This window comes from Pogonomyrmex barbatus, unplaced genomic scaffold (genome assembly GCF_055798465.1).
Source record: "Pogonomyrmex barbatus isolate J1 unplaced genomic scaffold, ASM5579846v1 scaffold3, whole genome shotgun sequence".
Classification (NCBI taxonomy): domain Eukaryota; kingdom Metazoa; phylum Arthropoda; class Insecta; order Hymenoptera; family Formicidae; genus Pogonomyrmex; species Pogonomyrmex barbatus.
In genome coordinates, this window is record NW_028297127.1 from 17076439 (window position 1) to 17090750 (window position 14312).

Genomic DNA, 14312 nt, shown 5'->3' on the forward strand with positions numbered 1-14312 from the left:
ACGTTAAACGCGATATACTGACGGTTTTTGCACAATGTGGAAGAACAATCGTGCGCTCAATCGTGAAACTATCAGATAATACTCTTTTTCTGCGATCTCACATAACAATATAAAATGTAGACTTAAGAGGAAATTTTATGATTAATACCAAGTCAATGGTAATATTTTCGTTTAGCCAAGAGTACTCTGAAAAGTGATGAAGTGTGCGAAGTTCAAATAGTTCAAATATTTCCAAGATATAAGAACGTAAGAGTGTAACAAGATCAATAAATTGTTTCCCTCTTTTTCATAGGCAAGGTAATTGATTAATTCACAATGTTTAAAGAAATAATGTTTGGTATGAAAAGGCTTGCCAAACAGATAGAGCGTATTGAAGCGCGAATTTTTTTAAAAGACAGTCTCTACTTACGACCATTTTTTTGCCCCATATTTTCAGATATATCGCTTATTTAACCAATAATTGCGTAATCTATCGTTACGGTATGCGACTTTTTCTCACCCTAATCTACGATCTGCGCGAGTTCCGTTAAATTTTTACGGACTCTCCGTGAAATCACCGTGGCGGATTACCGTGATTACCAATTACGCCACGGAACATTCTGATTTTCATACGAGGCAGGCGTCGCGCGTTTTGCATTAATAAGCACCCGCTCGGCCGTGCTCGCGCGCTTTCACGCGCCGCTTCGTTTCCGCGATCGAGCGGCGCGCGATCGAGCGGCGGATAGTCGCGCGCGAGCGATCGATCTCGCAGGTGCACGATATATAGACAGGTCCGAGAACGCGCGCGATAGATCGGATGCGGCCGTCGATGTATCGTAACGGCGAGCCTCGGCGATAATACGATAGCCGGCTCGCGAACCCGGCCAATGGGCCGCGGTGGGCAGTCCGCGGCTACCATCCCGCTGGTTGGACAACCCGACCCGCTCTCCACCCCCCACGCTCTCACCTGGACCATTCTCTCGTTCTCTCTCACCTGCTGTATATTCATAATCATAAGACCGCGCGCGTGAGCACGCATGCGCTTGGATCGCGTACGCATCGGCGATCGGCGAAAGCCTTACGAGCTGTAGATTGCGGATAGAATTCGTTTGAATTTATTTATTAGAAAAATATATTCTATATAAGCCAGCGTGTAATCGGATCGGTCTACATATTGTAGGCGACTGGCACCGAGAAACGACTAGCATTGGTTAAAATGTTCGCAGTCAATACATTAAAGTGCTCATGCTTATTTAAATTTACACGAATATCTCAGAGGACATATTTATTCTTTTTATTTGAAATTTACAAGTTTATAGAAGTTTAGTAAATTGTATTCGCGATATAAAATGTTTGCAGAGGTAGTTGTATTATATATTCTAGCATACTTTTTTATTTCGTTATGGAGGAATGTAATTTCATTCTTAAAATAAAGTAAGTAAACGCCATTAATAGCTCTTAATTGATGATTTATCATTTACCAACGTGTATGTGGCTCCATGGTCATAGATCGATATTAGCAGCGTTAGAACTGTTAAATTGGATTAAATTAAAATCAATTTAATTATATACACTTATATGCTATCTATGATAATCTACGGCGCGTCTTGCGCGGAAAGGCATGCTTTACGACACGTTCCTAATATGAGTATTATTAGCTCGGATGGCGCGTAATAATTCTTGATTACTATAATTACACGACGTACGTGGCTGATTGCGAGCGTCGATACGCGAGCAATGACGTTGGTGCTAAAGCGGTCTTAATCATAGGTACGAATTTTATTCTCAGAACATGCCAAGCAAGATCTAAGATATCATAAATTGATGATACTTTTTTACTTAATTTGTTCATAATTTCAATCAAATGTAAAACTTTTTCTGCGAATAAGTAAAGTTCTGCGTACAATGGAGGAAGTAGGAATAAATATTAAAATTTGGAAATGAAAATGGAATAAAATTAAATATAATGCACAATGAATGCATAAATAAAAGTTACAACTAATTATATCAATTAAATAAAAAAAAATAATAAATTATTTTGAAATTTTCATGACGTGGTTGCTTTCCGTTATTTGTGAAATGAAAATATAATAAATAAGTACATACATACATACATATACACGCGCATTATGCATGTGGAATTGATGCCTATACATGTAAAATGATATTTCAGTAAAATATTTATTTTTCGATTCGAGAATTAATATTAAAAATCGGATTACAATGGCGTATAAAAGATTCAATTCCAGGAGTGCCGAGCGGTCATTTAACGATGGTTATAATCAACAAACCGCTCGTCGGTTATTCTATAATTATGACATTTCCATCAGTTTATGGTGACACTCGCCATAAATACGTCGCGGTAAAATGTGTTGCATAATGTGTGTGAGTGATAATAGCGAGAAATTGGTACTCTAATTATGATTTTGTCGACGCTTGAATAATACCGCAATGTCTCTAGTTTATTTAAACTAGATGCAAATTTATGTATATTGAAAATCAAATTTATGTCTTTTTTATTTTGATTTTATTTTTTTCATCAAACATTATTAATCTGGAGTTTTATATGATTTTAATATGAAGATATTAATACAAACTTATATATAATATTAATCAAAATAATAATCAATATTATATAATAATGATTACTAAATATCAAAGTAATTAATGCTCAAAACAAGAGAGAGAGAGAGAGAGAGAGAGAGAGAGAGAGAGAAATCTATAAAAAAAAATAATTTTTATCAGGCCCATTTTAAAACGGCTCGCAATTCGCTTTCTATAACGCCACAGATTTGCATTCTTTTTTTTTTTACATGCGGCACGCTAAAGAAATGCTCGATTTGTCACGACGTGGTGCATGTCAATCATTGCAGGGTCAAAATACGGCGGGCATAATAACGGCAGTGAGCCGGCAATGACACGGGTATCAGAAACGGGGTGGTTAACGACGGGTGTCCGCGGTTGGGAAATGAGGCCCCTCGCCCTTCGGCCCTCATGCTTGCACACTGGCTTCTCTCTTTGCGCGAAATGCAGCATGGCGTGACGCAACAACACGCACCACGTGCGGACCACGCACAATGCTCGTAATAATTTTCTCTCTTCCTCTCGCGCATTATCGCTCTTGTTTATTTCCACCGTTCCTTTTCCTTTCTTCCCTTTCCTTCCTCTTCCTCCCGTTGACGTTTCTTCTCTCTCTCTCTCTCTCTCTCTCTCTCTCTCTCTCTCTCTCTCTCTCTCTGTCTTTCTCTCTCTCTCCTTTTCGTCGTGTTTCTCGTCTTGATCTCCGCGAACTTTGCTCGGATACCGTCGTTCGTGTACTACCGTGTCTATAAATGATTTACCGGACGTTCCCCCTAAGAGTACCGGATTGGTCATGGTTTTGCTGCGCCAATGGTACGGTGTTAATGCGACTTTATGCCGGGCGTGAATGAGTACGTGGCCCTTTTTCAATTTGAGCCCTCACAGTCATTCTTCTTCCATTTATATCATCTTCTACCGTCTATTTCTTTATTGTCACTTTGAAAGGAATGTATAATTAGGCAAAAATTGTTATTGCTATTGTATATTGAATATTTTTGTTAGGTTCTTTTTTCTTTTCTTTTTTCATTCGTATCGGAAATTTAAAATTTGTAATATTTTTCAGAGCATTCCATTATTTAATTTCACGAAATGCAATTTTCGCTTGACGTTATTGATGCATTATGTTCCATTCATGCAGTCTTAATTATTAACAATAAATCAGCTCAAATATGATGCAATTAATCTTTTTAGAATGCATATGCATCGGACATATCGTTATATTTTTGTTATGACGCTATCAAGATGGACTACGATCAATTTTCATGGAATGTTAAAGAGAAACAAAGAGAGAAAGAGGAAAAAGGAGAGAAAACATCGCTCTCTATGTGCTTGTACGTGCCAGAAGAAGAATTCAAAATTGTTTTAATGGCACGTGCAGGACGCACCTGCTATGTACGGAATTTTAAGACCCCGTCATTATCACAGATTGCTCGAACTTTATCGGTCAGATCCCATTATTGGTTTTATTAAGGCGAACGCATACCACGCATAATTCATTACGGTGGGTGCGGGCTCACGCCACGAATTGCACGAATCCTCCCGTGTCCGAAGAAGCTGATTAAAAATTCGCACAATATGGTGGCGAGACTGCGTATTTTTTTTTTCTCTCTGAACTCGCTCGATCCGGAGTCCAGGCTTAAGGGGAGCACGAATTCTTCGAGATTCATAAAAAAAACTATCGAAAATGTAACCTGGTCCCGGTGACCCTTGCCACCAATTTGTTCGGGACATTCTCAGGCTGAATCAACTTGCTCCTTTTTCCATCCGTGAGTCCTCATTGGATTCACGATCCCATATGCTACCATATGGTCCTGGCTCCATTTCTTTATCCCTTTCTCGTCTATAATCATCATAAGCTTAATCATATTGCAAACATCGGCTTATACCCAGGATTTCATAGCTTAGTTAAGAGAAAGCTTTTTTAATTTGAATAGAAGTAACGTTATGTTTGTAGCGAACAAATTTAGAAGTGAAATATAATACACACTCCAAATTATATAAAGAAATATAATGAGTTGAGAAAACGAAACGAAACAAGCACGCGCCCGAAACCACTTTGACATATGTAAGCTCGGTAATAGAGTGGCTTCGTTCCGTCGTGGTTCTTTTCGTCATCTGCGCGGACGCCGCTGTCTGTTTTACGTTGTCGAGTAACACGAGAATGATTTAGATTGAAAGCTCATATTTAGCAGCTTCGAGTTATTGTGACTTTCTACTTCCGCTCGCCAGTCTTTCATAAAATAGTATCTCTTTACTGGGTTCTTCGTATGTGTGAAGAGATCATTTTCATTCTATCCTGTATTCTTCCTGTTTCTAATGCATTATGTTTTTTTCATACTTATCGAGATAGAATTTATGTCATTTTTTTCATATGGGAAAAATAATTTCTGTTTCAAATCTTATTTTAATTATATCATGATTTGAAGTAGAAATCCTTTCTTTAAATTTGCTTATTTATTGCTTGTACACGACCATTTTTCGAAGGTTTTTTGTCTCAAGTATTACAGAATTAACGATAGCGATGATAATGTTTTTTAATTGTGAAATTTCCGATCTTTTTCTATTCTTTTTCTATTGCATGTACTTTCATTCGGTCTCTGCAAAGTATTCGAAGAATCTGCCGGTAAGTCTATCAACTCGTTTTCTCCTTCTTCCCTCTTCTCTTGCTTCTTTTCGCGGACTTTCTCGTTGAAGCGATCTCTTTTCTTCTTTCCATTCGCTCTCTATGAGACATTTCTCTCTTTCTCTCGCGAACCCTTTTTCCTCCTCTTTCCCCTTCTTTCTTCACTCATTCTGCAAACCAGCCGGCCGAAAGAGGCCAGCAACGCTGCTCTCTCGTCACTGTCTATCTGAGCAGACAGCGTGGAGCTGCCTTCGAGCAAAGTGAGGGCGTCTAATGAGGCAATAAATAAGTCGACCGCCCTAACCGGCCTCTCCACGCTTTTCGTTCGCGACGACGTGTCCATCCTCGAGTTCTTTTCTTGCCTCCGCATACGCGAGGTGGGGCCGATCTTCTCGATTCCTAGCCGAGATCTTCTTCTCTTCTCCCCTCGAGCGTTCCGCTGGCTCGATTGTCGTCGATTAAACCGAGTCTTCCCTCGTTTTTTCGTCTAGTAGCGGATCCGAAGATGCCTTTTTGCGAGAACTACCTCGTAAGAAAAGAAGTACAAGCGAGTGACAGAAGGCTATTAAAGCTCGTTGCGCATATAAATACGGCACGTTGAATTTTGCTAATTTAAAAAATGATAGCTGAATCAGTGATATACTCAACTATAAATATGATTACTATTTAGCATCGAGGATGTCGCCTTACAAAAACATATGTATCAATTCTTAGAAGGTTTATAGACGAAGAAAAGTTTATATCCAGCTGCACGATAAATATGTATTTTTTTTTTTACTAAAATTAATTTATTTGTCGCCAAGTTCGAGAATATAATTTTTTCAAGGATTTAATACATTTACGTAATTATTTATAATTTTATTATATTTTTTAAATTTTAATTTCATCAATTTATTTTTGAATGAAACGAATAATACCGGCGAATATTAGTGGAAAGTTCGCAATCGAAATCGCAATCGACAGACGGAAGACGAATAGTAACGTAGTTCTTGACCACTCCAATTCCCATTAACTCGCCTTCGGCGATATTAATAGGCGCGGGTGCAAAACGTTCGCGTAAGCGGCGCTCGTCAAACGACGACGTGTTTGCAATAACGTCGTAACTTTATTATCCGCCTCGGGGGAATTGGTCTTTTAGTATCGGCGCGGTTCTGCCGTTTATTTGACTAACGGGGTGAGATGCGCATGGCCACTAGGAAACGAGTCTTTGAAGTCGAAAGGTCGGATGAAACTCCCGGTTAGAAATTGCCTTTGCCTCGCCTAGCCGCGGCATATGTAACGCTTTCCCGACGGAAGCTACCATTGCGAATTATAGATACAATGAGAATAGAACGAGGCGCTGTCCCAATGAATTGGCGAAGTGCTCCGAATGTTATTTTAACTCGTATTTACCGCGTTTCGATTCAATTCATCGGATACTATTATTAAATTGTTCGGACCATATGTACCGACAAAAATCTCATAATTGATGATTTGACGATGTCATAGAGCGACCGTAAAATTTCTGGTTACGTAGTTTACAACTGCACAGCAGAATATTTGGAAATATGAATATTGTTTTATTGAATTACGTGTAAATTTATAAGATATATTTATGATACTAAAAAGTTGTCTATAGATAAATTATATAATTGGAAATAAAATATATAATATATTATTTTTTTTCGGGATTTGTACAAGACAGGTGATTTGAAAATTTATATGAACGAATCGTGTATAAGACTGTTAAATGTTTACTATCTTTATCTGGCAGGCTTATATACATTTCCATTTTCCCACAAAATTCACACGTCGCAAGACTTTTGCATCACTACAATAACTCAAATCATACTTAATACAATGTTTGACGTCTCATATAGTTTCGCATACTGCAACTTCTCGGAATAGTTATATCTATGTCGCTCGTTCATTACATCTTAGAAGTTTCGTTGCATTCTCGCGTAGATTGATGTCGAGTCGAGAAATAGTACATGCATTAATTCCAGGAAGATGTCGCAGTTTCTGACAGCTGGTCGTGATCTAGGAAACTAGAAAATATGAGTAAGGTCACGTCATTCAAGCTGTTTTCCCATCTGATCGACAGTTAAGATCAGAAAAAATTGAGATCGCAAAACAAATAATTAGAGAGAAAAGGTATTCGAGAGAAAAAAAATGTAAGATATTTTAACAAATGATACATATACAGTACAATGCTCTCTCTCTCTTCCGATTTTCCTGTAAATTTTTATGCGTAGACTACATTCTGAGAAGGAAAATCGTTGTTTAAATTTCTTTTTTACATTAAAAGTTTTTTGGTGGCAAATTAAAAGATAATAATTTATGGCTGCTATATTTATTATATTCTCTGCTTTAATTAATCAAAAACATAAATCATTTTTAAATAATGTAAGAATTAGACGACCGTAAACGGTCATGAAAAAGATTCGAAATATAAACAGCTAACAGAGAGGAGCCGTCACGGTCGTGCAGACTAAGTGTCTTGACGAGGAATCCCGAGTTCTCAAATCCAGTCAGTCTCCGTTTATTTTTCCGAATCTAATAAATCTAATATATCTTTCAATAATTTAAATTATAACACAGAATAGTTTATGATTTAAAACGTATATCTTTTTCATTTTTTTTTTTTACATAAATTGAGGTTTAAAACACTTTGAAATTAGAAAAAAAAGAAAAATTAGATTTAAGCGACGATTTTTCTTCTCAAAATATATTCCACTATACGAATTTACAAAAAAATTGGAGGAAAAAATAGCGTTATACTGTATACTTAAATATATTTTTTAGTTAAGAGGGAGAACTGTATTTGGTGAAATCGAGAAATATCCCGTTGAGAACATTCTTCTTGATTTTTCAATGCAATATGTTTTATGCGTACATCACGAAGGCAAGATACCGTTTCTTTCGGAGAACTCTTGTAACAGATTGAAGAAGCTTCGGCGCTTGTCGTCCGTCAGACTCTATCGGAATCAAGGACCTTAACAGGAATCAACGAATCGAAGTTTCTGCGGCTTGTACTCTGTCAGTGGGCCTGATCGTCCCGCGAGACGTTACATGCACCATATTTTGCTCCAACGAGAGCGATGCTGCGTTTCTTTCCTTTTTCCTCTCTCCTTTCCGTGTCCTGTCCATATCTCTCTTTCTCCGTCTCTCCGTACTTACACTCACGAAATCGTTCTTCGATCTCTCGATCGAAGAATTTCTCGTGACTTTTCGACCGCGTGTCATCTCGCATCTACCGTTCTTGTCGTCATCGGTTATTTCTCGGTTATAATCGCAACTCGAGATGGAATCCTCCTCGCCCAAATGACGATGTCACTCTCGTGCACGACTCTCCACGTCGTATTACCTTCTGGCTTCTTATTCCCGTCCGTGCAGAACGAAAAGCGAGTGAGAGGAGCAGGGAGGGCGGGAGGGCACATCGGGAACGGGCGGCAATGTACACGAGCACGAGCAACCGTCCTTAACGGAATTATTGCCATTAAGGTCGTTGCATTCCCGAGAGGCCGTCGTGTACGCGCCCCGGCATCCTACCGACGCAGAACTAATGATCTTAATTAACGTTTCGTAACGAAGGTCGCCCGGACTGTCCTCTTTCTTCTTCTTCTTCTCCATTTCTCCCTCCTCCCTCCCTAACCCTTCCTGCGCCCCCACCGTTTCTCTTTTTACCTTTCCGCCTTCGTGCCCGTCCTCCGTAGGCCCGCGCTTCTTCCCTCCTCGCCCTCCTCCTCTTCGTTTTTCTTCTCGTATCCTTCTGCCTCCGAGTCGTCCTCCTCAACTTCGTAGTTCCCACCGCTCGTAGTTCACTCAGAGTCCATTTCGCTTTAGTCTTCCTTTTTTTTTCTACCCCCGGTGCAATCATCAGGCTGTCCCCTCTCTGCTCTTTCTCTCTCTTTCCTCTTTACACCCTCTCGCACATACTCGCTCGTTGTTTCCGTCTCTAGTATCTCTTTCCTTCCCTCCGTAACATTTGTTTCTTCTTTCTCTATATCTTCCTTTTTCATTCGTAGGATTGGTTACGTCGCCACGAGTTTAATGCGCCGGAGCTTTAATTATCGTAATGGCGTTAGCGTGTTCAGATTCGACTGTTGTACCTACTATTCGCAGTGTATTCATCCTTCTTCCTCGCCTTCTTCACCTTCTTCAATGGTTCTTTCCTTCGTTGTTCTTTCCAGAATCCACAGCGCGGACATTACGAATCTTCTTCTCTCCGTGGCTTCCGTCATTCCGTGGCTTCATAATTCTGATTTATCTTCTATCATTTTCTCATCGTTCTCATATGATTATTTAATTATTAAAGTTTTATTATTATAACACGTTTATCAAGGGATTTTAACATTCAGCCACAATAAAACGTATACAAAAATTTAGCGTTTTGTCGGACGGTAATTTATTTCTCTATTATATAACATGTTACAGAGTGATCTAATTATTCATGTAGCAAAAACGAAAAATTAACAGCGTCAAAAAAATACGTTGAGAATGACAAATCTCTCGTGTTCGGGCGATGCTAATGGGGTAAATCCGAATTCTCTGTAAATAGCGAAGCTCCGACTGATTTATGAGGCACGACGGTGTGCTTAAGGAGAAATAAATTCTGATCCAAACACGAGCGATTAATCGCGAGGATGAGAGCTGCGCCGAGACACAACACTTGGGCTTGTAGAGCCACCGAGGCTCTACGGGTTCTAGAAGGAACGGACAGGCGAGCGCGTCAGGGGAAAGGAGAGCTTCCGCTTAATCTCACGTTCACGCGAGCCCGTTCCTTTTTCCACATTGCGCTCGGAAAGATATTGCGAAGCTAAATAACCGGCAACTTGGCCGCGGGATTTGTAGCTTCCGTAAATTATTCTGACCGTTTCTCCTCTCTAGCGCGTGTCATGTCTCGAACGTTGCTCCGAGTTCCCTGAGGTTCGCGCGATTATATCGTTGCCTTTGAGTATCGAGCGTAGATGGGTTAATTACAAAGGCATTTCAAACTTGTCGCATTTAAGTTATGTTTTTTTTTTTGCTGCTCAAAGCAAATGTCAGAAGATATATGTCAAAAGATATATGTATGCATTTATAACAGGAATTTTATTTCATAGAATTGATTTTGAAACAACAAAATTGTATTGAATATATGTAATATATTTTTATTTTTTTCTACAGGACCGTAGGAAGCCAGCTGGTGATGGATCCAATGCTCGTCTGTAAGAAAACGAGACGGCTGAAGGGGAAGCTTGCTGACATTTGTCGTAAGGAGCCATCTCTGCTGAAAGAAATCGCGAAAGGTGTTCAAGTAGGTACTAGGGAATGCCAGCATCAATTCCGAAATCGAAGGTGGAATTGTACGACCGTCAGGAGATCTCTTAAGAAGATCTTACTTCGCGGTAAGCCTCAAACTGCACAAATGAACGATAATTTCAGAAATAATTACATATCGGACTCTTTTGTTATTTCTTAATTTATTATTTGATATATATATCTCTATTAAACTTAGCGAATATTCTTCTGTATTCTGTAAGCTCTTTCTGTATTCTCTAACTTTCTTTTAATATTTAAACAGATTTAAATTGAGGAATAATATTTTTTATTTTATAATAAACAAACAGCGTCTAAACATCTGCGCGTGTTTAGCTCGCGGCTTTTTGCGCATGTCGGATACTCGATACCGTAAATTCGTGAATCCGGTCGCATTATTCGCGAGTCATGGGCGCAAGGTCGAGCAGACGCTATTCCGGGCCCCGGCTTCGCCCTCTCACCGAAAAAGGGATCTCCGGTCCCATGGTGCCCCTTTCAGGAGCGAGAAAAGGGCCCGCGCACGACAATGCACACGCTAGCGGCAGATTACAGGGCGCTACTCGTTCGACATTAGGCGAACCGGATGTCGATTACACACTCCCCTACAGGCCCCTACGGGGCCTGAGGGCGATTCGTTACGATTAAATGCCGATGCCTGATCGGCACACCTCCAAAATGGGCTACCCCTTTAGGACCTTTAAGGACCTTTCTACGCGCGAAGCCTTTAAGGGGTTCCTCCGCGTGTACAGCATGACGTTGACCACTCAATACCGATTGTATTAACGGTCGTGAAACACGATGTGCAACAATGGCTTTGGTATTTTCGTGTTTTCAATCAGAATAATGAATCTTTATTTGATGGAAAATATTAAAATTATTTAAAATTGTTTTTTACATTGTTACACATTTTATGCGCTTGTCTTAATTACATTCTTATAGAGTTTTTTCGAATGTTCATTGTGTTTATTTTTAAAAATATATATTATACAACAGGGAAATGTCAATATTTTTTGTATAATATAAATTTGTTATTGTAATATATTATAGTAATACTAATAATTATAAAGGAATTTATTTTATTTTACAACTTGGAAGGTGCACAGTTTTCTTTGTATTTTATTTTTTTAAATTGTGAGTCTTTTTCGAGTTAGGATACGTTACGGACGAATAAGTGGTAATTATTTTTAAATTAGCTTTAATGGGAGATTCTAGATATAACTTCGGTGGCTAGGAAAAAGATAATGACTACTCTCTTTAATGTTGAGACCGTTTCGACACGTATACGACTATGAAATCAAACTGCAATGTGTCACAGCAAATGGTAGCGTGTAGTAATATGATAATAATGATAATGTGATCGCCATTGCCAACAAGAATACTTAACGAAATGTTAATTGGAAATGGAAGTTCCACGAGCTATATTATTATAGACCGCTTATATCACGTTGGCATTCGTGTAATTATTATTTATTAAAAAATTAATTTTTTTCTGTGACTTCCTTGTTTTTTGTCAGCAATTAATGCCAAAAAAACGAGAATGATGAATGAAACAAAAAAGAAAATTTATTTTATCCAAAACTATTCATGGTAATGGGAGACTTCAATATAGTGCAAGAAAACGCCAATAAAATTCTGCCAGTTTTTATCTCGAATGTGTACTTCTATCAAAGAACATTGTCCTCGTTGATTTTGCGAACAATAAATTTATCGTGTCGCGAACTGTGGGAATCGATAGGCAAGCGCGAACGAATTTCATCTTGATCTTGATCATGCCGTTGTCGATCGATCGATAGATCCGTTCTGACACATGATCAATACAGCCACTTTTTTTCACCGTGTGGTAAAGCCTGAACCTGAAGCACCCGACGAAAGGGCGAAGCTGTCCGCGTGGTTTGTTCGCTCAATTAGCCATCCGATATATTAATTCCGGATGATTGGCCATGAACTAAATCGAAAACAGCGTGTCCAATAGTCTGTGCTGGTCTCTAAAAGTCCATTATCCGATCGGTGTCTTATGGTAGTCTGACAGATTGACGCTGTCCGTCAGATATTAGTGGCAATGTGTTTCCTTAATTAAAGCCTCACTGCTATGACGAGCCAATCGTCTCTCGATTTCGTCTCCTCCCTTCGCCCTCTCCTTTCCACCGTTCTCTCGCGATCTAGATATCGCCATCAATCCTATCGATCGTGATTCGATGCAGGATCATCGAGGGCCTCTCTCAGGTAAGACGTTAAATGCGGACGCGCGTGGAATCCACGCCTGGCGATCGATGATCGAATTAAGCACGACACCGCCGGGGATGCCTGACGATCGCCATTCGCTCGTGAGATCCGAGAGATAGTATATTATTAACGAGACAGCCCGTCGGCCCGAATAAATAAAGCGATAGTTTAATTAAGTAACTTTGCATCGTGCTCAGTTCTTTCATTTATTTTTGGATTTTTCAGAAATCTAAGCGTTTACGTAACTTTTATTCGGTATCGTATTATCGTTTGAAAGTAAGCGTAAAAAAATTTGTTATATGTAATGTACACAAAATCATGATAATTAAATGTGGAGACACAAAGACAAGTTCATTTAGTTATGATATTTCTCGCTGTACATAATTCACGATATTTTTTTAGTTTTAGTTCTTGTAATACATATAATTATATTTTATTTAAAAATAATTATTTTTTTCTTGATAAAAACTTGAATTTAATTAATTTTCTAATTTATTTTCTTGGACATTGGATCCATAAATTTTTGAATATATATACTTAAATATATTTAACGTGGCTTTAATTTCCGTACTTTAATTGAGAGCACAACTGCGAATTGGTTCACAACGTTGAAGCTTATGCAGCACTGCTGCAGCTGGTTAACTTGTTCCAGCTGGCACTTATGACCTTGTCTCACTCTAAAGTCTAAAGACGGGATTACCTTATAAAATACGAGAATGTTCGATTATACACTTCGTCAGGTAATTGTAAAATTCATAATACTGCATTGTAAAAAATTTGTAGCTATTGTCCCAACGATGATTTTCTATTCTTGTATCTGTACAAAATTATTATTTCGTGACATTTGTCAGATGTTGCAATGTCTTCTATTTTGAATAAGTCGTTGATTAATTGCATTCATAAATTAGAATTATTATTCGAATAAGATAAAAAAACTTATTTATATAAAAAAGAAAAACTTATACCATAATAAAAATCAGTTTATTGAATGAAAATCACTTTATGTTGCAAAACATTCAGAGTAATCCAAAATTATGCCTCAAAAATGGTGGGGCCCCTGTTGGGAAAAGGTTGAATAGCAGGTATACAAATCTCTTCAATATATTATTGGATGGTGTAGATCGATGACAGGGGTAGCAGTGTGTTAGCTGGTCGTTCCGGGTGACAATTCTCGCCATCGTCATTTATGTGTAACTCTGTTAGTGGACAGCTAAGAAGTCCCATGTAACCATTATACCATTAAACTATTTTATAGTGATATACTTCTTTATAGTGATTATACTCCTTGTAGTATTTCTATTTTCATAATTATGATCTTATTGAATTATCATTATTAGAAAATGATATTATACTATTGCTGTTAAATTATTATTTATATATTGTTATCTGTTATTTGTTATCTGTTTCTTATTGTTACTTTTCGATTTGTTTGACTAAAAGTCTAAATATATCGTATTTATTTAAAAAAAAAATATATTTTCATCTCTTGGATCAAAAAAGACTCGAGGCCTTAAAATTGATAAATTCTTTTTGTCTTTTTTTTATTAGAATTTATTTGTTTTAAATAAATTTTTAAATTGTGTGCAGAGATAAAAAAACAAAATATTAATCTATTGTTTCTAATTTT

The 14312-nt window shown here is 38.0% G+C and overlaps 1 protein-coding gene across 3 annotated transcripts in view; it reads left to right on the top strand.

Moving 5' to 3' along the window:
* Positions 1 to 14312, top strand: part of LOC105429522 (Wnt oncogene analog 6) — a 151560-nt gene that overhangs the window by 55539 nt on the left and 81709 nt on the right. For all 3 annotated transcript variants that reach the window (XM_089079898.1, XM_089079897.1, XM_011642554.3), the window contains exon 2: positions 10331 to 10551. In XM_089079898.1, the coding sequence (XP_088936024.1) occupies positions 10353 to 10551 (199 nt within the window). In that variant the 5' untranslated portion in view covers positions 10331 to 10352. The remainder of the gene's footprint in view (positions 1 to 10330; positions 10552 to 14312) is intronic.